At 46.2% G+C, this 27,351-nt stretch overlaps 1 protein-coding gene across 14 annotated transcripts in view; it reads left to right on the top strand.

Annotated features, from left to right (window-relative positions):
• The window catches only part of ZNF462 (zinc finger protein 462), a 139,000-nt gene that overhangs the window by 45,005 nt on the left and 66,644 nt on the right, over nucleotides 1–27,351 (top strand). For 7 of the 14 annotated variants that reach the window (XR_008291049.1, XR_003412774.2, XM_027034765.2 and 4 more), the window contains 7 exons: nucleotides 12,765–13,014; nucleotides 13,557–19,171; nucleotides 19,943–20,107; nucleotides 20,272–20,372; nucleotides 21,689–21,776; nucleotides 21,872–21,975; nucleotides 24,951–25,069. Coding sequence is in view for 11 of the 14 variants with exons in the window: in XM_027034765.2 (XP_026890566.2) it covers nucleotides 12,795–13,014; nucleotides 13,557–19,171; nucleotides 19,943–20,107; nucleotides 20,272–20,372; nucleotides 21,689–21,776; nucleotides 21,872–21,975; nucleotides 24,951–25,069 (6,412 nt within the window). In the remaining 3 variants the exon portion in view is untranslated. Of the gene's footprint in view, nucleotides 1–8,761; nucleotides 11,959–12,764; nucleotides 13,015–13,556; nucleotides 19,172–19,942; nucleotides 20,108–20,271; nucleotides 20,373–21,688; nucleotides 21,976–24,950; nucleotides 25,070–27,351 lie in introns of those variants that run through there. The other 7 variants (XM_053204839.1, XM_053204840.1, XR_003412775.2 and 4 more) reach the window with 7 other exon arrangements.

The raw sequence follows: 27,351 nt of genomic DNA, 5'->3' as shown, positions 1-27,351 counted from the left end.
TCATCTCATTCTGATGTCTTATCATCTTATCTTTGATCTCTTCTTTTATAGTATCTCTGTTAATTGTTGTGTGTAATTTTCATCTGTGCCCTGTTCTTTCAAAATAGATTATTCATTGGTCTTTTCCATACTGTTTCTCTCTCTCTCTTTTTAAACCTCAGCTCATTTTTTTCTAATTTATCTCTTATTGGAACATAACTGTCTGAACCTGCTCTTGGCCCCCAAGTAGGAAAGGTAATATCTCTTTAAATTTTCTCCTTAAGTCCTGCTGAATTCTGTGTTCAGAGCCTCAGTTTAGGTCTTGATGGGTCGTTTTAACTTCTATACCCCTTGAGTAGTCTACTGTGGTCCTCTGGTTAGGTTCCTGGGCAAGACACAGTTGGGAAATTTTATCTCTGAATTCTATGAATCTAAGCTTTAAGTCCTGCTTTTGATTTGAGGGCCCCATTGATCTGTCATTTTGGTGTTGCCAAACTTTTTTTTTCCTTTGTTTATGTTGTCCTCTTTTTTTCCCTTCAGCCAAGCCTTTGTTTGCAATTTGAGACAATTAGCCACCATTTTTTTCTGGGAGTCCCTTGGTTAGCTTAAAGCACACATCCTTCCTTTGAGGGATTTCCAAACACATCTGTGTTTTCAGATGTTGATTCTTACTGCAGATTTAGCCCTGTACTCTAGCTTTAGTGCGAAATCAAATAACCACTCCAAGTTTGGAGGTGTTTCCTAATAAGATTTTGTTTATCACAAAAGCCTCCTATCATGGAAGAGTCTAGGGTTTTGAGGATTTACTGAGCTCTTAGTATTTTCAGGATAAAGTACTCCACAATTTTTTCCTTTGTGGATCGCCGCCACATCCCTCTCTACAAATATCAAGGACATCATGTCATGAACTGTTCGGAAGTTTTTAAGGGAGATGAACATCAATCTGAGCATTGTATTGGCCACAATATTCACCGTTTCAAAGATAGGAATTCTGCCTGTTAATGTGCCCTTAATAGCTTCTGATGCTAGATTCCTCAACTTAGTCTTTTCCCACTAATTGCCAAAAAAGAAGTGAAATATTTGCAAACATTGGTCCTCTCTTAGGCTCTTGGAAGACTCTATAGCTATTATTATTCATTCAATCAACGGCATTTATTAGTAAGGTTCCCCGTCCATTGGAGAAGGACCATTGTAGAGTTGGTCTCAGGGATGGTTTCATACAGGAAGAAGGATTTGAGCTTAATCTTAAGACTTGAGTGAGCCTCAGAATCACCCCGAGGGCTTATTAAAATACAGATTGCTGGGCCACCCCCAGAGTTTCTGACACATTAAGTCTGGAGAGGAGTGTGAAAACTTGCATTTCTAACAAGTTCTTTGGTGATGCTGAGGCTGGGCTGGGTCTAGGAACCCCACTTTGAGAATCATTGTCCTAAGTAATGGGAATTACTTGGGCCTTCAAAATGTGTGTAACAGTATTGAAAGGAAATCATGAAAAAACTTAGAGTCTATCTCAGTTTCTTCTTGATCTCTAAGCCATTCTCTTCATTACAATAAGCGACCTTTTGTACGAGACACTTTATGGAGAATATTTTAAAAGTTAAAGATGATTCCCAGCCTTTCTGATACATTAGCTTTTTTAATATCCAATACAGGAGTATAGATGTCTACTAGGAATATAGATAAATAGATGACAAATACGTGCGTACGTATATATGTAAATGTGGTAAAATATTCCACGTTGTGGCTGGTTTCCGAATATAATATATAACTTGAAGTAAAATCGGGTATCAACAATGTTCTGGAATTATTGGTCCGAGCCACCACTAGATGTGCTATGAGAAGACTGGCTTCCTTGCCAGCCATTTGTTGGACTGACTGTTCTTCTCCTTCCCATTTTAAAAGAACTGACCCTGATATTTCCAGATACCCTTAAGACTCATTCAGCCAGCCTCTTCAGTGACTTTGTTGGCAGTGCACATTTTCCATAAGAAACAAGACGATGTTCCTCATGGGGTAGATTTGGCAGGCATAAAGCTACTACGTAACCTTGTTCCGATTCCATGAGGTTGGATTCTGAAGAAAGATAATTCAGTGTTATAGCTCTTGTTCTTCTGTGTATACCTTTGTCAGCAACTTTCGGTCTTCCAAATGTGTTTCCAAAGTAGGAACACACTGTTTGCATGCCTAAGAAGGTCTTTGAACAGTCAAACTGCAGACTATGGATTTTGCACCTTTTCAGTTACTCTCCTGAGTGTAGAATTCAGAACAGAGGAAACACTGGAAGTTATTCTGGAGCCTGCCTTCCCAGTGAATGAAGGCTCTTGTTAGTGAGAATATATGGGGCATGGCATGGACTTTAAGTGTGAATAGCTATTAACAAACTGAGTAACATTTATAGAGTGCCTTTACTCAAACTTTCAAATGATGGAATTCAAAAGATACATATTTTTTTTCTGGCTTCCGAGAATTTGTGTTCTATAAGCCTTGTGCAGATTATTTTTCGTGAGATCTTAGTTTCCCTATCTAAAAAGTGAAGACATTGGACCAAGTTGAACTATCTGTTCTTTAAGATCCCCTCTCTAGTGGACATTATGAGCCTAGAGGTTATTAACTTCTTAGAGTGAATTCTTCGATTTGACTTAAGGAAGGCGCGAGTAATATATTGTTTCAATATTTTCAGGGAAACAAAGGAGAGAAAATTCTGCTCCTACCTAATTTAGTTATACTTCCCTCCACTGAAAATGTTTATATAGTTTTGAGCTATAGGGGAGAATTATTCCTCAGGCTTTCTAGAATCTTTGCAAACAAGAATTAAAAGTTTTTTTTTTTGTGGAGGGAAGGCAACCAAGTAGTCTCAAGAATAGCCCCAGGTGATGATGCCAAGTGTCACATCAGTTCAGCGGAGCTTAACAGTGTTATAATTATATGGGTGGAATGATGCAGCCAGAGCACTTTCCCTATGGATGATGAGGAAAAGAATGATGGTCACTTACTCAAATCAGGGACAAGGGAAGACTTAGAAATCCTTGTACCCAGCTTGTAGGCAGCTAATTATCATGATGTGGCTTCTTGAGTTTCATGCATGAGTTGGAGTGGAGGAGAAGTATTGTATCGCGTGAAGTTTTGTTCTTTTGGTCATGGAAGGTTCTCTGGAATTGCTTAGGTTGTTAAAAGTTTGGCTATCGGTTGGTACCACCGGCGAATCTTCTCCTGGGAAGCAGGCATGTATGCATGCATGCATACCGTAAATCTCATCAGGACCAGACCTGTGCTGGGCCCTGGGGGTATAAGAACCAAAGGAACACATTACTTGTCCTCGGAAGAGTGATTTTGACTAGTCTGGGGCCCAATCACTTTGAAAGAAGATAATTTTACATATTAAAGAGGAGGAAATGTGCATCGTGTTTTCCACAGAAATTTTAGTTGGAGGCCACATGTTAAGTGTTGAATTTGACCCTGTTAATGACATTGACCCCTTATGCTCAAAGCTCATGGGATCATCAACAGTGCAAGGGCCTTATCACTAAAGAAAGGTGGCCCAGTCACTTACCTTTTTTTAAAGTTTTTTTTTTTAATGTTTATTTTTGACGAGAGAGAGACAGAGAGAGAGAGAGAATGAGTTGGGGAGGGGGAGAGAGAGAAGGGGACAGAGGTTCAGAAGCAGGCTCTGGGCTGACAGCAGTGAGCCCGATGTGGGGCTCAGACTCCCAAACCGTGAGATTGTGACCTGAGCTGAAGTTGGACGCTCAATCACCTGAGCCACCAGGCACCCCACACTCATCTTAATCATACATTTTTCTTGAGAAATTTTTAGTAAAATACCCAAATCAGAAAAAAATAAAAGTGTAAAAACTTGTGATCTATGACCTGAAGGCTACCTAGGTCATTTAGAACCATAGCATCATAAAATCTTTGCGCTGGGAGAGAATTTGCTGATCATCTTGGTTAGAGATACCCCAGCCAGGACCCCATTGGAAAGATTACAAAAGCAGGTGGGTTATATACAAAGACTGAAAATAACACAGACCTCTTGTCACAGGTTTCCAACCTCTCCACTATTGACATTTTGGACCAGATTGTTCTTTTGTGGTGGGGAAAATCCTTGGCATCTACCCATTAGATGCCAGTTGCACCCCACCCTCCAGTTGTGAGAATCAAAAATGTCTGTCAATACTGCCAAATACTCTTGGACTGGGGTTTTTGATGGTGGTGGTGGAGGAGTGGGGGAGGGAGGCAAAATTGCCCCTGGTTGGGACCACCGCTGCTCTGTGATAACATGGGGTTAGTAAAAGAATATAACTCCCATGACCAATCTTTTAATGTTTGGTTGGAATCTTATCCTTCAGAATCTCTGATTCTTCCATTCATTCAACACATTTGCTGAACCCGTTGTGTGAGCTGTCCCCAGTGCTGAAGATACCAATATGAATAGACAGGAATGGACTTGCTCTCAGGGTGCTTATGTTCTAGAGGAGGGAGACAGACCACAAATAGGTAATCATGTCAACAGTGAAGGAAGTAAAGCAGTGGAATGTGATAGAAAGTGAGTGTGGTGAGCATTGTGGAGAGGGGGCTCAGTTTCATGGGGGTCAAATGTTAGGTAGACAAATGCTAGAGTTGTCAGGGAATGCCTCTTGGAGGATAGAACTTCAGTGATGAGGAGTCAGCCATACAAAACTGGACATTTATTTTCTGGATAGTAATAAAAGTAAAAGAGTGAATTAAGTCAAAAAAAGTCTTTCAGAGATGCGAAGGAAAATTTATACAACCCTCCCTTTTTGTATAATCTGATTTCTTCATTTAGCAAAATGCCCAAGTAAAGGCTTTGAAAGACTTGCTTAAGGTGAAGGTGGCAGGCAGAGTTCTCACACCTGCTGGGAACAAATTCTTTTACTTGCTGGATAGGCATTTCTGTATTATCTTTTTTTTTCTTTTTTTTTTTCTTTCTTTCTATCTTTTTTTTTTTTTTTTTTTTTTAGAGCAGCCCAATAGTGAGTAAGCTGAAAAAACTAAATTTGTTGGGCAAAAATGAGATTTATTATTAAGGTTTTATGGAATGTGGGGCTTGGCTGAGTACTGGTGCACTCTTGTGTTTTCACATGGTGATAAATCCTACTCTTGGGTTTGGCAAACAAATGTCTTAACTTTCTGTTTAGAAGTTCTTGAGGGGTAGTGATTTTTAGGAGTAAACTTACTTGCTGAAAGTTGATTGGAGATTACAAGGGAAAAGAAATTACTTGCCTATCGTTTTTTTTAAAAAAACATTACTAATTCTTGGGTATTTGCCAGTTCCATACATAAACACATACTGTGTGTTTCCTATTATAAGATTCTATCAATTTGTTGGAACAACCGATGAATATGAATGGGTCATTTGGTTAGTTTACTAAGGAGGAAGGACAGCAGCCTCTGATAGCTTCTGCTATATAGGTGGAGGCTAAGAAGGGGAAAAAAAAGGCAGCTCACAGTGTCCTTGGGTAGGAGGATCTGGAAGTGTTCGTGGTCCACACAAGCCCAGCCATTGTTTACCTTTCTAGAAAGCAATCTGCTTAGGGCTTTCATCCTGATGGGGTAGTTAGATCAGGAAGCAGGGTTTGGAGAAAGACAGACCCAAGTGTCAGGCTTGTATAGTCAGTTTTGTCAGATATAAGAAGTTAGGATGGGAAGGTCATTGCAGTGTTTGGATCCGGTCCTTGTGTGCCATACTGGTATGAGCAAACTTGGACAAATTCACATGTAAAAGAAGCGGCTTGTCTGAATTTTGTGAGCAAACCATATACATAAGGCAATGAATGAGTCTCTGAGGCATTAGATTGGGATTCTTGTGGGCTTTTCCCCAAATAAAAGAGTTCTTGCAGCAAAGCTTTCTTCTACCCTCCACAAGTCGACAGCCATACCCCAGTTTTTGGTTTTGATTTGTTTTTCTCTGAGTGGTAATAGAGAACAAGGTGAATTGTTAAAATGGTTTCTAGAGCCGTTCACTGAAACTGTGGAATTTAGACTTTGTGTGGTTGGCCAGACCTTCTGTGCCAGAAACAGTTATGGCCGTGAAGGCATACCCAACGCCTGAGGTCAGTCAAGCTTTCAAACCCACAGAGGAGGTACTCGATGCATGGGTTGGTCTTTCCTGAGGTGCAAGATGAGTTTTACTGCAGCTTCTGCTTACTCTGCGTCTTAATCAGTTCTGTAATGAAGACCCAGCAGCATATCTGCAACTTCCCTTTAATTTTACAATTTTTATAATGAGAGTTCTTGTAGTGTGAAAAGTGTCTGTAGAAACCCAGCCAGCATTCTGAAGAGTCTATAAAGGAACACCGTGATTTTCTGTCTCTGCCGTTTGGGTGAGGACTGGCTCTCCAGGAGAGAAATCCGTTATCTCTTGTTCTCAGTGCGGGGGCAAGAGTGGCTTCAAAGTTTCCAAGGAACTTCCTGATGGGCCCATGACATTTCAGAGAATCCATTCAACACCGAGAATGGCTTTCCGTCATTTGGAAGAACAAGATGAGCTGAGATCGCGTTTGTCACGGTTGCGTTTTGAGAATTTTAGTGTGAGGAGGCGTCTTGGTTTGTTTTGTTTCTCGAGGAGAATATTGTCAGGACACTTCTCAGAATTAGAGTTATCTAGCGAACTGCAGGTTCCCCTTCACAGACAATGAAGTCTAAAGCTACTGAGATACCACCCTGCTTCCTCCCTTTCTTTTCTAGTCCCTTCTCTCCTCTTTTATCTCCTTGTTCAAATCACACGCTTCCTTTTCTAAGGACAGGAGAGCTGGCAGGCTGCCGATTGGCCTGTTGGCCTCAATTAGCCTTATATCATTGCAAAGGAATGCATGAATTCTCCAGAAGGTATGTACTATCTCTTTCTGTGTTAGACACTCACTACCTGCTTTCATAACAGGTCACTCAGCCAGAATTGCTTCTTATTTACATATCTGACAGTTTTTTAGTCACTTAGATTGTATCCCTAGATGCTTATCTCATTTTAATGATGATCCCAAAGGTGTCTGTTATGAAATATTACTCAACATGTCCGGTGATACTTGCAAACTTCACGCAGAACAAAGCTGAAGCAAGAGATACCCTGAAACGTACCATCGTGGGCCAGAGAGTGAGTGGGCTTATTCATCTGCAGATTGCCTGCTTCAGACTTGTGCTCATGTGCGAGGTCCACAGATGGACCGGGCTGACCACACAGAACAGAGGCTACGTGCATTGGCAGGACTCAGGGTCTCATGGTATTTCTCTGCTACTATTTAAATTCAGTATCATATTGGGGGTTACATATGTGATTGCAAATTAATCCTTTCTCTTCTGAAAATTTGGTTTTGAAGAACAGCTGTGTCTCCCTTCTGAATTCCTTAATTATTTATCCTCCCTGATATGTTAAACCTTTCATTAGTGTGGTGAATTGCCAAGAGTACACAGAACTGCTTAGATCATGTAGCAAACAGTATAAACATTTGATAGGACATTTGAAGACACCACATGGTGAGCCAGGATCTATGGTAGTACCGAATGCTGTGGGATTGATGGAGGTAGTTTGTTGTCAGAAGTTCTTTGTTGGTTTATTTTGTGGGTTTATTTATTTATTTTTAACTAGAACATGGGAGGAGTACATAAATCATTTGGACTTACTTGGAAGATGCTGATTCTGCTCTAATAGACAGAGTCCCTGTTAAATTTGGAGGGCACACACCCATATCTGAGGTCAAATTAAATCAGTAAAATTAATTATTACACACACACACACACACACACACACACACACACAGAGAGAGATTCCATATTTGTATTTGTCAGTTTGATCCTATCACTACTGTTCTCGGTCCTGAAAGGAAGTTTTACGTCAATTTCTCAGTCCAGTCCTGTTTGTAAAGATGCTTTAAAAGATTTTTAAATTACTAGAACTCCCACTTTGACCACGACAAGGGTAAATGATAAGTAGTGATGTAGAATACGCCTTGTTTTAAGAACAGCAGCCCACATTCTCAAGTGGATGAGTTAGTGGTTTCCCCCCATTTTTCAGCCTAAGCATGAAAATCCTTCCTTCCTACCAAACCATGGTAGTGCTGGGGCTCATAATTAGAAATGTTAATGTCCTGACACATGCCATAGCTCCCTGACCTCATTGTATCAGCCTTTTCCGATCTGCAAATGTATTTGTGGAATGATCTTTAGGTTCTTGATGTTTCTGTTTTTCTAGCTGAACTATTCCAGAGTTTATGCATTCCACTACCAGGCCTTGGATAATTGGTTTTTCCATTCATTGGAAAGTAAGAGAAGCACAAACAACAGGTGCTAACTAAAACCTTTCATCAGACTTGAGATTCCGGAGAACTGGGGAGCTCAGTGCCTTATAACTGAAACTAGGTTTCTGGAGTGGACAGAGGAAAAGCACCTTATGGTGTCTCTGGTTCTATTTCTCAAAGGCTTTGAAGGTTATAATTAGTTGCTACTGAATCCCCGTGGCTGTGGTGCCTCACAGCTTTATTTCTGGTCAACAGTCCTTCATCAGAGAACAGGTTTGATCCGGGTAAGGCCTGCACGTGTTAGTTTGGGCACTTCCTGGAGACAGTTGGGATTTTGACTTGAAGACCATGTTTCTGCTCCTGGGCCATGCAGGCCTAGGGAAGCGTGTTCGTCAAGCTGCCCTGGGCGAGGGTTGATGGTCGCCTGGGTTGGAAGAACACTGTGAGCCATCAAAGATGCCTCCCCCTCTCCAGGTATGTCTGGGCCGTGAGCCGGAAGGACACGCAGTCAAGCTGTGGATCCCTGGGGTTCTGAGCACAGAAAGTGGGTGGGCAGGCAGTGTAATTGACGGAGCAACTCCCTCTCCCCATTCTCCTGTGTGTATTCCAAATCCTGAACAAGATCTCTGGGTTTTCTTTAAATATGTCTTTAGGAGTTTATCAGATATGGAAATTTGGATTTAGGGTTTCTCATCCAAACCCCACCTTTTGAAATCCCCAAACTAGAAATGTAAATGGAACAAAACCAATCACCGATAACAAGTAGTACTGAAGAGTAATGAATAATTAGAATGGTCTAGGGGCTTCGTGCGTGTTGAGAGGATTAATCACTTAGGCACTAGGTTATTCGAGAATGAATCCATGTTACCAGAGCAGCTTTCATCGCGGGTGGTGTTAGGGTCTAGTCATTGACACCTGTTTGACCTTGAGGGGCCTGGAAATCCTGCATTGGGGGCAGGAGATGGAGGGGCTTGTTTGATTTGTAGATTCACCCCAGGACCTTCTGAAATGGCATTTCTTTTTAGTTAGTTCTGAAGCTTCCTCTTTTGCTTTTGCTTTTGCTGATTGGGTCAGTGAGGAAAAAAAAAAAAGTATTGCTAATCTCATTATGACTGTGTTTTTAAATGAAGTAAGTAGGTAGGAGATCAGGGCTTTTAGCTTTAAATCATCATTTTGTAGCAGATCAGTGTCTAGTTTAGTGTTTCAGTATTGCTCCTCTTGCTGGGTGGATGAAACAGGCAGATACGCAGAGCTAACTTCTCATCTCTTTCCTTGTTGTTGGTTTCTCAGAGGATTACCATCTGCTGCGAACACATAGTCTGGTTGATGGATGGGTCATCCTCACGTCCGGCTCTCTTTGTCTCTGTGCCTCCCCCATTCCCTTCTTCTCCTCCTGCTCTCACTTCTTGCACGTGTGTGTGCCCTCCGTCTCATAAGCACATCAAGTTTCCGTTTCTTTTGATTGTTTAGGCCCTGCTGGAAATTTCTGTTTTCTTCTGTCAGCATCTTCAGGAGAAATGTGTACACAAAGGCAAAATGGCTTTCAAAGGAGGCTCCGTCCTCATTTCCGTGCGTGGTGCAGACATCAGATTGAGGGCCATTCAGCTGTACCTGACGCTGGTTCTCTCGGCAGCCTGGAGATTAACCTCTTCTAAGGCTCTGAGCTATTTTTGAGGTAGAGACTGCAACAACATTAAAGCTAGAACCCATTAGGAAATCACTTTCATCATCTCTTCTTTTTCCAAATCAGTGGGTTTTTTTTTTTTTTTTCTGATCTCCTAACCCTTTAATCTCCTTTGTAGCAGAACAAGGAGGCTGTTGGTTTGTGTTTGCATCCAGCGAAGTTAGAATCCTTGATAACAGCTTCAGAAGACACCAAGATATTAAGAGAACTGCACAGAGAGATGAATTTCATCTCCGGGTGGATGACTCAATGCTGAAGGTGCCCTCCTTTCCTTGTGCAGGACCAGAATTTTTGTTGATGTTGTGCAAACCAGTCTCAAAATTTCCGAAAGACACGCAGCAGAAAGCCTTTTGTTGCATTATTTCTAAAGGCTTGAAGTTTTGAAGGGAAGAGATTTTGTTTTCCTCTCGGGCTACACAATGGAGCTTTCAGAGAACCTCTTTTAAAAGGAATAGCTACAGCCTTTGTGTTGAAGGGTGTGTCTGTTGGCAGGGTCTGCTGATGCAGACAGACTGGCTGGTGATTAACAAAGGTCATTAGACTTTGGAATCTGGCAAGCAGAGTCGGATGGTATGTCTTCTGTGTGTGGAAGGACGACTCCCAAGAAGCCAAGGCATTCTGGAGGTCCCCCCAACCCACCCCCAAATCCTCCTGTGGAACAGGGTCTGGTCCAGGATATCGTCTTGCAATTACCAGTGCTCTGCTGGGACTAACGAACAAGCTTATCAATCATGGGATAAAAGAACCTTCCGAGATCTTGGTGAATGACATTTGAGGAGGAGAAAGGTGCTGCCTTTCGGAAAGCAATGAAAACAGTTCATTCTTTGTTGGGAGGAGAAGAGCATAGGAGGAGCCCAGCCTGTTCTTCTACTGCTCATTTCTGATTGTCAGCCTAGCAGAATCCCAGAGAAGCCATGTTGTGCACGGAGGAGAAGCTCTGAGCTAAAATGGCTGCTCCTTAAAGCTCAGAGGACTAGGGCAGCTTAGTGAGTCTTAGAGCTTCAGTGACGCAGGAGCTCATATCTCTTGAAAGTGTGATAAACACATTCAGCAGAGCTGTGGCTTGTTTGGCTGAGATGAAAGGGCTAGGCTTGGGGGATGGGGAGTGCACACTGGATGATCTGCTTTTTTCTGTGAAGTGTTCTAAATGCAGGAGTCGTCTGCACCATGGAAAAATTTGTTTTCAGGTCTAATGGACTGTGCGAAAGGAGAAGTGGGGTGGGGCCTCAGTGACTGCTGTAATTTGATCCAGAGCTGATAGCAACCTCTTCCACACAATTTGGGTTGGTGCTTAGGCATAAAAGCTTGTGTATCTGGAATATTGAGACTTAGTTAGCTGAAAAGACTCTGGCGCACAGTTCAGTGTTTATTGAAAAAGGATAAATTGCTGGGTGAAAGAAGAGGAGGTAAATATCTGTGTCTCACTCTGCAAGCTCAGTCTGTCCAGAGCTCGACTTGCCAGAAGTTATTTTAGCAGGCTATCAGCAGGAGCATTCTTTCATAGAAAATCCGCCCGCAATGGCTCCTTTCTCCACGTTGACATATCACTAGACTTTGTTCCCCCTGCAGAAACAATTTACCTTTTGCCAGAAAAGTATAGAAGCTTGCTGTACAATAAAAGTATAGAAAGATTTGGCTACAGCTTTAGTTCTTGGACATCTGGTTCTAGATTACGGTGATTCAGTAGAGTTTGCGGTGAGCTCAATGAAGTTAACTCACCGATTAAGATAATAACCGGCTATCTCAACTCAAGGTATATATTAAGATAGGACAAACTGCACCTTCTAATACATTTTTAACTTCTTAATGGTGAGCCTTTCCATTGAATTAATGTGAAGCCATCTATGTCTTTCAGTCACACAGTGAATACCAGAATGAAGGGAGCCGGGCAAGTTTTGCTTGATTCTACATCAGGTTCACAGTTTTTTGCGTGCGAGCATACGCTTCACGTTTGTGAAGGAGAGAAGTGGGAAAAGAGAAAGTCATGACTTAGAAGCCCCTCTTCAAAACTGTGTCTGTTACCTTAATGTAAATTGAGGTACCAAGGTGCGACTTTAAACTAGAAACTGGATTGTCATATAAAGTTGGTTGTTTGAGAATCTCATGAGAAATACTTTATGACCTAATTAGATTGGAGAAGCTGTTAGGTTATAATTGGTAGGTAGTAAAAAGCAAAATAACCATTTAGCTTGTGAAACACACACACACACACACACACACACACACACACACACACATGACTAAACTGTTTGGGGAAAGGAGGAAAGAGGTGTACCCCAAATATCAGTTAAGGTATTCAAATGATAAAAGGTATAATAAAAGCTCTCTCTACCACCACTCCAAGACTTCAATACTGTTTCACCATTTGGGGGTGAAATGTGTTAGAATATTAAAACAGCTAATGAAGATTGAAATTTGTCCTTTCTTCTGTACAGACAATCCTCTTTACTTCTGAGAAGGGTGTAGTTCAAAAGAAAAATGGGTCCGAGCCAGAATCAAAGTCAGTATTGACTTACCAAGAAATTTGAATTCAGTCAAGAAAGTCAGAAACTACTAAAACGGTTAGACTTTTAAGGGTTTCCTTGACAAATGGCATTTCAAGATACGTTTATTATATCAAACTGGAAAATGTTTATTTGGGCTTTCCCCCCTTCTTTGAAGTTACAAAGTCAAGGACATTGTCCCTATTATCTCTGGTTGCGTGTCTTTGGCCAGTGTTCCAACTGGCAGAGTTCAGTAACGGAAATCTGCCGATGTTAGAATTTTTTCCGTTAATGGACTTGTAGCCCCATCAACTTGGGATATGCAGTTAGTGCATTTCTTAAGAGGCTTTGTTCTGACTTCTGTCACAGGTTCCTAATGTGAGAAGGTAGGCCCAGATCATGGAGGTGCTTCAGTGCGATGGCTGTGACTTCAGAGCCCCGTCTTATGAAGATCTCAAGGCGCACATTCAGGATGTCCACACGGCATTTCTGCAGCCAACTGATGTTGCTGAAGACAATGCTAACGAGCCACGATCCGGGTCCATGAATGCCAGTAATCAGACAGAGGTGGAGTATTCCTCTATAAAGGACGAATTTGCAATCGCAGAGGATTTATCAGGTAAATCTTGAAGAATCTCGGCGTATCCGATCTATTTCATGGTGCTTGTCTACTTTTAGCCTGTAGCCATGGTTCTTGATATGTGTGGCTTTGTCAAAGTTTATTGCTCCTTGGGAACCATTTTTGTGGTCTGGGCATCATGTTTCTCTTCTGGAGCATCCTAGGTTATTGCCCTTTCAGCTTCTTTATGTTTCTCAGTTCCCTTTCGATTTGGAGGACAAGAGAGTGTCTGGTAAAATTCTAGAATGAATATCGCAGCGTGTGGAACTTGTGTTTTTATAGCTATAGGGAACATTAATGGCCATGAGGTGAGTATTGCTCCTGAAGCCAAACGCTGTATCTTCACCTGCGAGAAGCAATATGTCTAGTTCATCAGTGCTTCGTTAATACTCTTCAGGGCCTCATCTCGAGACGTTAGGCCCTTGAATGTGATGTTTATTAATGAAGAATAACTGAAAAGAAAAATTGATTTGCATGATGGAATTTCTTAATTCTCTTTCGTTTGCTTTTCTGTTCTCATTTACCTTCTGCTTTCTCTCTAGGTCAAAATGCAACCGCATTGGGGACCGGAAGCTACTATGGCCACAGTCCAGGATATTACGGTCAGCATATTGCCCCTAATCCCAAACCAACAAACAAGTTTTTTCAATGCAAGTTCTGCGTCCGCTACTTCAGGTCAAAAAACCTCCTCATCGAACACACAAGGAAGGTCCACGGAGCTCAAGCTGAAGGGAGTTCGGCGGGACCCCCTGTTCCCGGATCCTTAAATTATAATATCATGATGCACGAGGGATTTGGAAAGGTCTTCTCTTGCCAGTTTTGCACATACAAGTCACCGAGGAGGGCAAGAATCATTAAGCATCAGAAAATGTATCACAAAAACAACTTGAAGGAGACCACGGCTCCCCTCCCTGCCCCTGCTCCAATGCCAGACCCCGTGGTCCCACCCGTGTCTCTGCAGGACCCCTGCAAAGAACTGCCGGCAGAGGTCGTGGAGCGCAGCATCTTGGAGTCTATGGTCAAGCCTTTGACCAAGTCTCGAGGCAACTTTTGCTGTGAGTGGTGCAGCTACCAGACCCCCCGCCGGGAACGCTGGTGCGACCACATGATGAAGAAGCATCGCAGTATGGTCAAGATCCTTTCCAGCCTCAGACAGCAGCAAGAAGGGACGAACCTCCCCGAAGTGCAGAACAAAAGCGCCCCCAGCCCCACTTCCAATTCCACCTATCTGTCCATGAATGCTGCCAGCCGGGAGATGCCCAGCGCTAACGTCTCCAACTTCCGCGGCTCCATCAGTAACTCCATCATGAGACCCAATTCCTCGTCCGCTTCCAAGTTTTCACCCGTGTCTTACCCGCAGATGAAGCCGAAGTCCCCTCACAACTCTGGCCTGGTTAACTTGGCGGAGAGATCGCATTACGGGATGGCTGACATGACCAACTCCTCTGCTGACCTGGAAACTAACAGCATGCTGAATGACTCCAGTTCTGATGAGGAGTTGAACGAAATAGACAGTGAGAATGGCTTAAATGCCATGGATCACCAGACTTCCGGCATGTCTGCGGAGCAGCTGATGGGCTCAGATGGCAACAAATTGTTGGAGACCAAGGGGATTCCGTTCCGAAGGTTCATGAATAGGTTCCAGTGCCCCTTTTGTCCTTTCCTCACTATGCATCGACGCAGCATCTCCCGTCACATAGAAAACATCCACTTGTCCGGAAAGACTGCCGTCTATAAATGTGACGAGTGTCCGTTTACTTGCAAGAGCTCGTTAAAACTCGGCGCTCACAAACAGTGTCACACGGGTACAGCGTCAGATTGGGATGCCGTGAATTCGCAGAGTGAGAGCATTTCTTCTTCGCTGAATGAAGGTGTGGTGTCTTACGAGAGCTCGAGCATCAACGGGAGGAAGTCAGGAGTCCTGCTGGATCCCTTGCAGCAGCAACAGCCACCGCCGCCGCCGCCGCCGCCACCACCGCCTCCGTCCCAGCCGCAGCCACCGCAGCTACAGCCGCCGCACCAGGTACCGGCGCAGCCGCAGCCCCAGCCCGCACCGACGCAGCAGCCGCAGCCTCCCGTGCCAGCCCCGCCCCTGCACCCTTACAAGTGCACCATGTGTAGTTACTCCACCACGACTCTGAAAGGGCTGCGAGTCCATCAGCAGCACAAACACTCGTTCTGTGACAACTTGCCAAAATTCGAGGGGCAGCCCTCAAGCCTGCCACTGGAAAGCGAGACAGACAGCCACCCCTCTTCCAGCAACACTGTGAAGAAAAGCCAGACCTCAATTCTTGGGTTGTCCTCCAAGAACAATTTTGTAGCTAAGGCCTCCCGGAAGCTCGCCAATGACTTTCCCCTCGATTTATCGCCCGTGAAGAAGAGAACTAGGATTGACGAGATAGCCAGCAACCTGCAGAGCAAAATTAACCAAACGAAGCAGCAGGAGGACGCGGTGATCAATGTGGAGGACGACGAGGAGGAAGAGGACGACAACGAAGTGGAGATAGAGGTGGAGTTGGACAGGGAGGAAGAGCCGACGGAGCCAGTCATGGAGGTGGCCACTTCCTTTTCGGCCCAGCAGATCTGGGCAAGAGATGCCGGGGAGCCCCAGAAGGAGCCCAACTTCAGAAGCGTCACCCACGATTACAACGCCACCAACGGCGCGGAGATTGAGCTCACCCTGTCTGAAGATGAAGAGGATTATTACGGCTCCTCAACAAACATGAAAGATCACCAGGTCGCCAACACCGCTCTGCTGAACACTCAGACTCCTATCTACGGAACCGAGCACAATAGCGAGAACACAGACTTTGGTGACTCCGGAAGGCTTTACTATTGCAAACACTGTGACTTTAACAACAAATCTGCCCGGAGCGTCAGCACCCACTACCAACGAATGCACCCGTACATTAAATTCAGCTTTAGGTACATCTTGGACCCCAACGATCACAGTGCAGTGTACAGGTGCCTGGAATGCTACATCGATTACACCAACTTTGAAGACCTGCAGCAGCACTACGGCGAACACCACCCAGAAGCCATGAATGTACTCAACTTCGACCATTCGGACCTGATCTACCGGTGTCGGTTTTGTTCCTACACGAGCCCGAATGTCCGAAGCCTGATGCCACATTACCAAAGAATGCATCCCACGGTGAAGATTAACAACGCAATGATATTTTCCAGCTACGTCGTGGAGCAGCAGGAAGGGCTGAGTACGGAATCCCAGACGCTGAGGGAGATTCTGAATTCGGCCCCCAAGAGCATGGCGACTTCCACTCCCGTGGCTCGCGGTGGCGGTCTGCCAGCTACATTTAATAAAAGCACTCCTTCAAAGACCTTTACTCCAGAATGTGAAAATCAGAAGGACCCCTCAGTTAACACTGTTGTCGTTTACGATTGTGACGTTTGCTCGTTCGCAAGCCCCAACATGCATTCTGTCTTGGTTCATTATCAGAAGAAACACCCTGAAGAAAAGGCTTCCTACTTTAGGATCCAGAAAACCATGCGAATGGTGTCTGTGGACAGGGGCTCTGCCCTTTCTCAATTATCATTTGAGGTGGGTGCTCCAATGTCTCCCAAAATGTCCAACATGGGTTCCCCACCCCCCCCACAACCCCCGCCACCAGACCTCAGTACTGAGCTTTACTACTGCAAACACTGTTCCTACAGCAATCGGTCAGTTGTGGGAGTGCTTGTCCACTACCAGAAAAGACACCCAGAAATAAAGGTTACTGCCAAATATATCAGACAGGCTCCTCCCACAGCTGCAATGATGAGAGGGTCCGAGGGGCCCCAAGGCTCCCCCCGGCCACCCGCCCCCATGCAACAGCTGAACCGAAGCAGCTCTGAGAGAGAAGGCCCTCCTGTGGAGAATGAGATGTTCTTTTGCCAGCACTGTGATTACGGGAACCGGACGGTCAAAGGTGTACTCATTCACTATCAGAAGAAGCACCGAGACTTCAAGGCCAACGCGGACGTGATCCGGCAACACACGGCCACCATCCGAAGCCTCTGTGACCGCAACCAGAAGAAGCCTGCCAGCTGTGTGCTTGTCGCCCCCTCTGCCGTGGAGCGGGACAAAACCAAACTGCGAGCGCTCAAGTGTAGGCAGTGCTCGTATACCTCCCCCTACTTCTATGCACTGAGGAAGCATATCAAGAAAGACCACCCTGCCCTGAAGGCCACAGTCACGTCCATCATGCGGTGGGCATTTCTAGACGGCTCGATAGAAGCTGGCTACCACTGCGAGTGGTGCATCTACTCCCACACAGAGCCCAGCGGTTTGCTCCTACATTACCAGAGGAGGCATCCGGAGCACTATGTTGACTATACTTACATGGCTACCAAACTCTGGGCCGGGCCCGACCCATCCCCTCCCTCTCTCACCATGCCCGCCGAAGCCAAAACGTACAGATGCCGAGACTGTGTTTTCGAGGCCATGTCCATCTGGGACATCACCAATCACTACCAAGCATTCCATCCCTGGGCCATGAATGGTGACGAGTCGGTGCTGCTGGATATCATCAAGGAGAAAGACGCCGTCGAGAATGTCATCCCTCCGTCCGAAGAGCTGGTGGGCCCCGTGAATTGTGACAACAGTATGCCCGCTCCGCTCCCCGAGCAGGACGCCGAATGCCCGGAGGATGCCCGGCTTTCCCCCGAGAAAAGCATCCAGCTGGCCTCCGCCAACCCCGCCATATCGTCCACCCCATACCAGTGCACCGTGTGCCAGTCCGAATATAACAACCTGCACGGCCTCCTCACCCACTATGGGAAGAAGCACCCCGGCATGAAGGTGAAGGCTGCTGACTTCGCCCAGGACATCGACATCAACCCGGGCGCCGTCTACAAATGCAGGCATTGCCCGTACATCAACACCCGCATCCACGGCGTCCTGACCCATTACCAGAAGCGACACCCGGCCATCAAGGTGACCGCTGAGGACTTCGTGCACGACGTGGAGCAGTCTGCCGACATCGCCCAGAACGACGTGGAGGAGACGAGCAGGATCTTCAAGCAAGGCTACGGCGCCTACCGCTGCAAACTGTGTCCGTACACGCACGGCACCTTGGAGAAGCTCAAAATCCACTACGAGAAGTATCACAATCAGCCTGAATTTGATGTGTTTTCCCAGTCGCCCCCGAAGCTGCCAGTCTCCCTCGAGCCCGAGATGACCACTGAGGTGAGCCCCTCCCAGGTGTCCATCACCGAGGAGGAGGTGGGAGAGGAGCCCGTGTCCACGTCTCACTTCTCTACCTCGCACCTGGTCTCCCACACGGTGTTCCGCTGCCAGCTGTGCAAGTACTTCTGCTCCACGAGGAAGGGCATCGCCAGGCACTACCGCATCAAGCACAACAACGTGCGAGCCCAGCCCGAGGGCAAGAACAACCTCTTCAAGTGCGCCCTGTGCGCCTACACCAACCCCATCCGCAAAGGGCTGGCGGCCCACTACCAGAAGCGCCACGACATCGACGCCTATTACACGCACTGCCTGGCGGCCTCCAGGACCATCAGCGACAAGCCCAGCAAGGTGATCATCCCGTCCCCGCCCAAGGACGACTCCCCGCAGCTCAGCGAGGAGCTCCGGCGGGCCGTGGAGAAGAAGAAGTGCTCCCTGTGCTCCTTCCAGTCCTTCAGCAAGAAGGGCATCGTGTCCCATTACATGAAGCGCCACCCGGGGGTGTTCCCCAAGAAGCAGCACGCCAGCAAGCTGGGCGGCTACTTCACCGCCGTCTATGCCGACGAGCACGAGAAGCCGCTGCTGTTGGAAGAGGAGGAGAGAGGCAGCTTCGAGAAAGCCGAGGTGGAGGGAGGCGAGGCCCAGGAGATCGAGTGGCTCCCGTTCCGCTGCGTCAAGTGCTTCAAGCTGTCTTTCAGCACGGCGGAGCTGCTGTGTATGCATTACACTGACCACCACAGTCGGGACCTGAAGAGGGACTTCGTCATTCTGGGCAGCGGCCCCCGCTTGCAGAGCCCCGCCTACCAGTGTAAGCACTGTGATAGCAAACTGCAAAGCACAGCGGAGCTGACCTCACACTTGAACATTCACAATGAGGAATTCCAGAAGCGTGCCAAACGTCAGGAGAGGAGGAAACAGCTTTTGAGCAAGCAGAAATATGCAGATGGTGCTTTTGCAGATTTCAAACAAGAGAGGGTAAGGATATGTTTTGATTTCCCTTCCCCCAGGAGGCCTCTCATCACTGGTGCCCACATGCACTTCTTCGTTGCCAGCCAGACTGCTACAGGCTTCCTAGTGACTTAGCTTGCCAGAGAGCTCAATAAGTCAATTAAACGTTTCGAGCCTGATTATCCCCCATTCTGTGCTCACCCTTCCCCACGGCCTGTTCCCCTCCCTGCTCCCCCCTCCCGAGGCTCCCCAGGGGAGGGTCAGGGTGGTTTCTCTGTATTTCCTTCTGCCAAGTAGCCTTATCTGAGGCCTAGTTACACGACAACGCTCGCTCTCTAAGGCAGCTGTGGGCCGTCTCTTGGTGTCACTAGCACCTCTCAGCCATGTTTTGGTCTGCAGTGTCGGCTACATGAACCTAACATCTCCAGGAGTAGATTTTTGTTTGTTTGTTTGTCTTGGTCAAGAAGTTCACTAATGGCGTAGCTGTGCAACGTTTCACCTGCGTAGTTGAAATTGGTCTCAAAGGCAGATAACCTGGTGGCAGTGACGATGAGGCTTCTCCACAGAAATCTTCTCTACTCACAAGCTGTAACATATTTGGGTTCCGGAGACTTTGCATAGTAGGCAGTGTGCCATGACTCTGATGAATTCGTTATGTAAAAATACTCACATATTTCTCCCTTGGTTTTTAACCTGCTAATCCGCTTTGAAATAAAATCTGCTAGTACGCTACGAGAATAAATGCCGGCATTTGAGGGAGGGCTCGGAGTACTGATGGCTACCACTGTATTTTACCAGCCTTTTGGTCACTTAGAAGAGGTGCCAAAGATCAAGGAGAGGAAGGTGGTGGGCTACAAGTGTAAATTCTGTGTGGAAGTGCACCCGACGCTCCGAGCCATCTGCAATCATCTCCGGAAACACGTCCAGTACGGCAGCGTCCCGGCCGTGTCCGCCGCTGTGAAGGTGAGAACTGGGGCGGGGGGGTCTGGATGAGCGCTCTTGTGTGTGAGCCATTCGAGTTACTTATTAACCCCGTTGCTCAAAGCAGCTCAGGAAAGGGCGGCCCAGAATGTGGGCATTCCTGAGCTGTGCTTGGATCGGTCTGGCTTGTTTTGATTCTTTTGCAGGTTGGACCTTCTTCATCTTACGTGTCTCGACCTGGTCGCGTTTCGATCTGGTTCCCTTCCACGCGGATAGTTTGGTGGAAACAGAAGATCCGGGCCTCTCGGTACAGGAGGCTTTGGGTCGCCCTTCTGTTCTGCATTTAGTGCCATTAGGTGTTTGCTCTTCCAAGTTGCCCGAGCTCTTGAAAGGAATCAAGTGGGTCCTGTTCCCATCATCTTCTGCTCCTCCCACTGCGTGACTTCTTAACTGTTCTCATCTGGCTGACGGTGCAGAGAGCCCAGGAGAATCCTTTACTTCTTACCCTGGGTCCTCTGAGGAGTGTAAGAAACGTGAAGTCTAAAACCAAAAGCCCCCCAGTCACAGCAGGCCCCGAGAACCCCTTGACCCGATTTGTCTCCTTCGTTCCCTTTCCCGGTTTGTCGCTGACCAGTGCCTCCCCTGCTCCCCCTGACCTTCACTAGGCCGCCCGTTTTGAACGTCGTACTCCTAAATAGCAGCCCACGTTTTGGGAGCCGTGCCGCCACCCCTGCCTTCCGGGACGTGGCGAAGCGCGTATTTTTGAGCAGAGAAGTTAGTGGGTTCAGGACTCTGCTCTTTCTCTCTAGATACGTGAAATCTGCCCTTCTTGATCTTGTGTCCTATTTTGCCCACGTAGCATGGACGTATAAAGTCCCTGCTTTTCTTCACTGAAGACTGAAGCCCGCTGGCTGTCCGCAGAACGGTGGCGCCCAGGGGCGACGGCGGCCCGCTTCTTCCACGCCACCTCGGTGTGTCCCAGGCTTGTTTCCTGGACTCACTCGAGGGAGACAGAGCAGCTCTTCGTGTGTAATCAGTAACCCACGGAGTCACCTCCAAACATGAGTGACTTCGAACCAGGCTGCTCCTTAATTTTTTCGGCGGATCAGACAGCAGCCTTCAGTCAGTGGGTGAAGTCACCCTCCGCAGGGTGGGGGTGAGCACGGATGGCGAGGGGCAGGATCCTGCCCTTTCCTTCACTTCTAAGGGGGGCCCGCGGCTCCTAGATGCCCAGACTGCTCTGCTTTTTTCCCCCTCCTTTCTTCCTTCCTTTCTTTTCTCTGAGCCATCACCCTAACCCTGCCTTCTGTTGGTTCGAGTGGGATTGCAGTGTGTTCTTTTTAAGATGGGAGATAAGTGAGTGAACTGTCTCCACAGTTGGGAGAACCCCTCTCTCATGCTTCCCAGGCAGTAGCAGCCGTGTCCTCAGATCACCAGCACTGCATGAAGAGTGGCAGTCGGGTTTGCCCTCCCTCTAGGGGGAGCTGGAGAGGCAGGGGAGGAAGCTTTACCAGGAAGTCCTGAGGAGTTTGGGAGAATGAAGGGAGAGGAGGAGAGCTGGAGACGATGATGCTGGATATTTATTTTGTTGGTGGGGCATGTGTGTGTGTGTGGTTCTCTTAGCAGGAGGCCGAAGACCCCTCCCACTTGTTCCTGGATGGATTGGAAGCAGCCAAAGATGCCACTGGCGCCCTGGTGGACCGGGTGGATGGTGAACACTGCTTGCTTGATGGAATGTTGGAGGATGAAACCCGGCCGGGGGGATACCATTGTAGTCAATGTGACAGAGTCCTGATGTCCATGCAGGGGCTGCGTTCTCATGAGAGGAGCCATCTGGCCCTGGCCATGTTTACCCGCGAGGACAAGTACAGCTGCCAGTATTGCTCCTTTGTTTCCGCTTTCAGGCACAAGTAAGTGCTATCGAGTGGTCGCAAGCGGGTGACGGGGAGGAGATGCCGTAGCGGTCAGCTAGTGCTCGGCTAAGCTAGAGCAGGAGAGGCTTGGAGGAGTCAGAAAGCCCCGCTCAAGGTTTGTGCCTGCTGTGTCGTTGGTTACGTTCCCTTGAGCCTCAGTCACCTCGTCTGTCAAATGGGACTGAGAATAGGAGGTTACCTAACATTAACTACGCCTGGTAAATACAGGCGTTTTTTTAAATGAGTATTTTGGAGGCACTGCTATGATTTACAAGAGGGAAGACCAGAAAGCAGACAAATGTCCTGGTGTATCTGTCAGACATTCACCCAGAAACGAATCATCAGTTGAGGAAATAAAGTTCCATTTGGGAAACTGAGTGGCCTAAGGAGGTAAAATTAGGACTGTCGACCCATGTGACCAAAGGATCATTGCTTGATCTTGAAAAGTAAAGAAGTTACTGATGCCAAAGGGATGCTTGAAGGACAGGGCCAGTGAGGAGAAGGAGCTGCCCAAGGCCCATCACAGCTTTGGAATTGTAGATTTGGGGTGTTGTGTAAGGCTTTCGGGGGTGATGGGAAAAGCGATGGTTCTGAGAAGAAGCCACCGTTTGTTGCCTTTGTCTTTGAACTGTGTAAGAGAGGTACACGTGCAACAATGTGTCCCACCGTCTTGGATGGCGGTGACCAATTGCGAGACTGACCTGCTGTTTATTTTTACGATAATTAAAATAAATGTTGGGCTGTTTGCTTCTCAAAAAGATAAAGTGCAGTTAGTTGTTGAAAGGGAGGAGGAGGCGATGCTTTTACAGAGGGAGGAGGGGTTACAGACTCTTTATTCTACGGAGCCTCATGGTTCATCTGTGTCATCAGAGCCACTGTGTACTTCTCAAGAGTTCAAGGAGTATTTATTCAGCAGCATCTAGCCTGCTTTCTGACACCCCGTAGAATCTCAACAAATCGTAGCGCATACACGGATCCGCCCTGTGCTAAGCAATGTGCTGGGGGCGTTGGGAGGGTGGATATAAAGGGGAATACAAAAGATGAAGAGACCATGGTCACTGCGCTAAGGGAATTTAGGGTCTAGTTGAGTTATAAATCAAGCCAGCAAGCTCACAAATGACTCAGCAAAATAAGGCACATATCTTTCAAAAATACAGCAATAAAATGCTATGAAGCTTCAAAGAAGGGAAGTGATCCACCCACTGTGGAAGAATCGGGAAGGTTTTACGGAGTAGGGAGCATTTGAGTCGAGTCTTAAAGTAGGAAGACAGGACTTGAAGAGTTCGGAAGGGATGTGCAACCTGGAGGAAGGGATGAGAGCATAAGGCTTTGGAGCAGAGTGTGAGGCTCGTGGGGGCCCAGCTGGCGGTCCAATGTCACTAATCTGTAAGTTCTAGGTAAAAGAATAATGGAAGATAAAGTTTGAATACTTGAGTAGAGACCATATTTGGAGTCTTCGAATGTGGAAATAATACTTTGTCATTTATAGTACTGGCAAAAGGAAGTCTCTGAAAGGAGTAAGTCATAATTGCTAACATTTACTGAGCCTTCCTGTGTGTCAGGCAGCACGCTAGGTGCCTTCAGGTATTATCTCACTTTATTCTTAAATCAGCCCAGCGAGGTGTCGTCCCATGACCGTCTCCATTTTGTGGGTAAGAAAAGTGAGGAGGTTTATGTAACTTGCCAAGGCCACACGGTTTATAAGCATTAGCTGGGATTTGATCCCAACCAGCCTGACTCCATAGCTCATGCTCTTGAGTTGAAAAAAAGACGGGAGAGAGCAATTAGAAGGCAGTCGTAGTAGCTGATCCAAGAAGTTCGGATGGGACTTTGGGAATGGTTAAAGGAAGTCGGATCTTCATGACTTGGACAAATTGCCTTCATGCAGGGAGTGAGGGATGAGAGGCAAAGTAAAGTACAGAAGGCACCTAGGGGTTCAGTCTGGTTGACTGAGAATGGTCGTGTCCTCTATAGAAGCAAGGAAATGAGGAAGAGCGTTAGTTTCGGAGGAGAAAAACCGATGGCTTTGTTTAGGGCTAGTTGAGTTTAAGGAAGCTAAAGGACACCCAGAGGGAGAGGTCCGGAGGCGATTGAAAGTGCTGCTCTGGAGCTCAGGAGAACATTATGTATTTAAATGGTAAGCAGCACCGATCCCATGTGAGTCATTTAGAAGGGAATCTAGTTCTCTGGGGCACTGGTACAAATTAGAACTTCTTCCCACACCTTGTTTGGTAGATTTATTATTTTTTTTAGCAATCATTATGAAATACTGGGAGTTCACTATAATTAAATAACTTCTTTATAAGTTGCTCTGGAAGACTGAGGTACAGTGAACATGGTTTTGTTTATCAGAAGGGATGACTGGGCCTTTGGATCACATGACTTTCTTCAAACACACCTGCACTTTGCCTCCATATTTACAAAGGCGCTGGAAACATGACAGTCCGTTGCAAGTAGCTCAAGTACTTTGACACTTCCCTTCCCCTCTTGAGTGTTCTCCACGGATGTAGGACTGAGGTTTAAAAAAGTCCTTTTTAAATGCAAAATTTCTCTAACTCTTTTTTTTTTTTTGGAAATAAGTTAAAGGACTATTTGATAGGTACTCCTCACTGACTTGGCAGAAAACTTGAATTCTCCATATTTTACCTTTTGTCTTTGGATGCCCTCTTCCAATTCTACATGCTTCTAAAGAAGGGAAAATGAGGGTTTACTATGGCCTGTTCGCACTGCCAGGTCTCTCAATCCAAAAAGGCTCTTGATCTCTTCCTTCCCTTAGCCTCCCCTCCCTTTGGAACAGGTGCGGTCACTCTTGCCATTTTTGTTGTTGTTTTGGGTAAGCATTGCCCTTGGAAAGTAACAAAATGACTTTGAACACCTTAGAAATGGGATTGCTAGAAAAGGGCAGTGAGAAAATACATGTAATTGATAATCCTGTCATTTTTCTTTCTCTTCTATTTCTCTGCCCCATCAAGTTTGGATCGCCACATGCAAACCCACCACGGACACCATAAACCATTCCGATGCAAACTCTGCTCCTTCAAGTCCTCCTATAACAGCCGGCTGAAAACACATATACTCAAAGCTCATGCTGGTGAGTTAGGCTCCCTGATGCACAGGTTCTCTGAATTGGAAATCCAGTGGTCTTCCCTGAGTGAAATTCAGTCTCTTGTCCCACACATGAGAAGGTTTTCTTGACATGGTTGCGTGCTCATTTCTATTTTAATCTAATGAAGAAACACAAAGAAAACTTATAGAATCACCCAAAACCAAAATGCTACCAAGCCCATGTCACCCATGTCATAGTTGATTAATGCTACTAACAGGTTTTGGTTTTTAGAGGAATTTCTAAATCACCCAGCCCTTCTAATGGGAATGCATGAATTGTTACATCCACTAAAGATAATTCCCAACTAAAATAAAAGTATAATCTTGAGGAAGTTCAGAGGGACAAAGTACTCAAGACATGTGAGATTTCTCACGAGATGCCCTTTGATATGTTGCTGTACATCAGATAAGAAATGACTGTGGGTCATGAGTGTCCAGGAGCTTTGTTGGTCTCTGTAACTCTGTTGTTCCATCTCATTGCGCTTGCCTCATGGGCATCCCTTACCTGCCAGGCTCTGCACTAAGCATGCTATATTCATCATACTATTTAATCCTCATGACATTCCTAAAGGGTAGGTGGTGTTGTCACCCTTCGTGTCATATGAGGATACAGAGACTCAAAATTAAGTGACCTATTCAAGGCCATGTAGATCATTCACTAATAATTTGACTCCAGAACAAAAACCTACATCCTTATCACTGACAAGATGCTGCTGTTCTCTCTTTTTTGCATGTGATGGAGGATGCCCACAGGTAGCAAAATCAGAGCTCAGCCAAGAGAGGAAAGAGGTGTCCTGCAGGAAAGGCAGTGGAGTGGGGTCTGGGGGCCTCTCTGTGGTGTCGTCAGTCACTCGCAGAAGCCCAGCTCCACAGCACCCCGTGGCCCTCTCAGGTTTGGACCACCTTTCCTGGTGTTGGGTCCTGTTGGTCTGGCTTAATGGAGTAAAGCCACTGAGGCCATCCAGCTGCCCTACGCCCCACTGGGCTGCGGATGGGACGGGGAGACTGGCTATATGGACTTCTGTTCGTCTGTTAGTATTTTTATATTTTCAGGAAAATTCTTCTAAAGGCTATGGAGTAAGAAGCTTCAGGGTTCAAACCACTACTTCCTAATGTGTGTATATTGTAAATTATTCAGTTGGGACACCATCCTGGGGAGTTTTTCTCATAGGTCTCCTTGTCAAAAGCACTTTAAGCAGTGGGAGTTGGGTAAATGATTTGGCCTGTGGGAAGGACTTGAAAAGAGTGCCAGAGGCTGCCTGCTGACTCCAGGGCACTGAGCTGACCAAGCAGACTGGCCTTCTGTACTCACTGGTTGACGAGAAGGAAGCCTTCAGAAAGCGGGAAGTGGGGTGGGGACACGGTGTAATTTGTTTCTCTGCACACCTTGGAACCTTGGTGTCCATGGCATGGCTTTTAGCCACTGAGAGTGGCTTGACTTAGAGAAAGCCAAACACATTTTCCAGAACTCTTGACTCCTCTTGTCTATTCTGGATGGATTGTTTTATTTTAAAGGGTGGAAATCCTATAGTCTGATCGGATAATCTGGGTTTGAATTCTCTTTTATGATGTGCTACTTGCAACTACCCAACCAGGTTCATGTGGCAGGCTTGCATTAAAAATTTTTTAAATGGACTAAGGAAGGCAATGGTATTATAATACAGTCATTAATATATATGAACATCTACATGTATATGTTATTTTGTAATTAATATTATATATATTCATATTTATCATAGTAATAAACACCATTGTTCACAAGCCGCCATTATCCTGACTCCTGGATAACAGCTGGGGCGACAAGTGACTGATGTTCTTGTTTGGGTCATCTGACTGTGAACTTCTCCTCTGCCTTGGGCTATAGCTCGTTGCGTCACTCAAGGTTCTCCGTAGTTCTCTTCAAGGCTTTCTTGGCCGTACATGCTCTGGGAGTCCTCAGCGGTAAAGCAGAGGCTTAAGGCAGAACTGGAGATGCTGTGCTCACTTCACGTGGGAAACCACTTAGTGATTTTCAAGGTGGCCCGGAAGCAACCGCCTGAGCTCAGTACAAGCAGGGGCAGGGGTTTCCCTTCTCATCTGTCCACAGGTCGTTTCCACTGGCCTGCAAGACTTTCATTGCTAAAGGTCTTTTCTGCTCCTTTTTTTCCCTCCTCTTCCTTCTCTTTCCTCTCCTCCGGTTTTAAAACTTCACCTTAAAAATAAATGTGGAAAAACTCATGCTCATTAGAGAAATTTTGGAAATGAAAGAAATAGCCAGTCACCCATAAT

The sequence above is a fragment of the Acinonyx jubatus genome, chromosome D4, assembly GCF_027475565.1.
Source record: "Acinonyx jubatus isolate Ajub_Pintada_27869175 chromosome D4, VMU_Ajub_asm_v1.0, whole genome shotgun sequence".
Taxonomy (NCBI): Eukaryota; Metazoa; Chordata; class Mammalia; order Carnivora; family Felidae; genus Acinonyx; species Acinonyx jubatus.
Note: the sequence above shows the minus strand (reverse complement) of the source record. Positions and strands in the feature narration are given on the sequence as shown.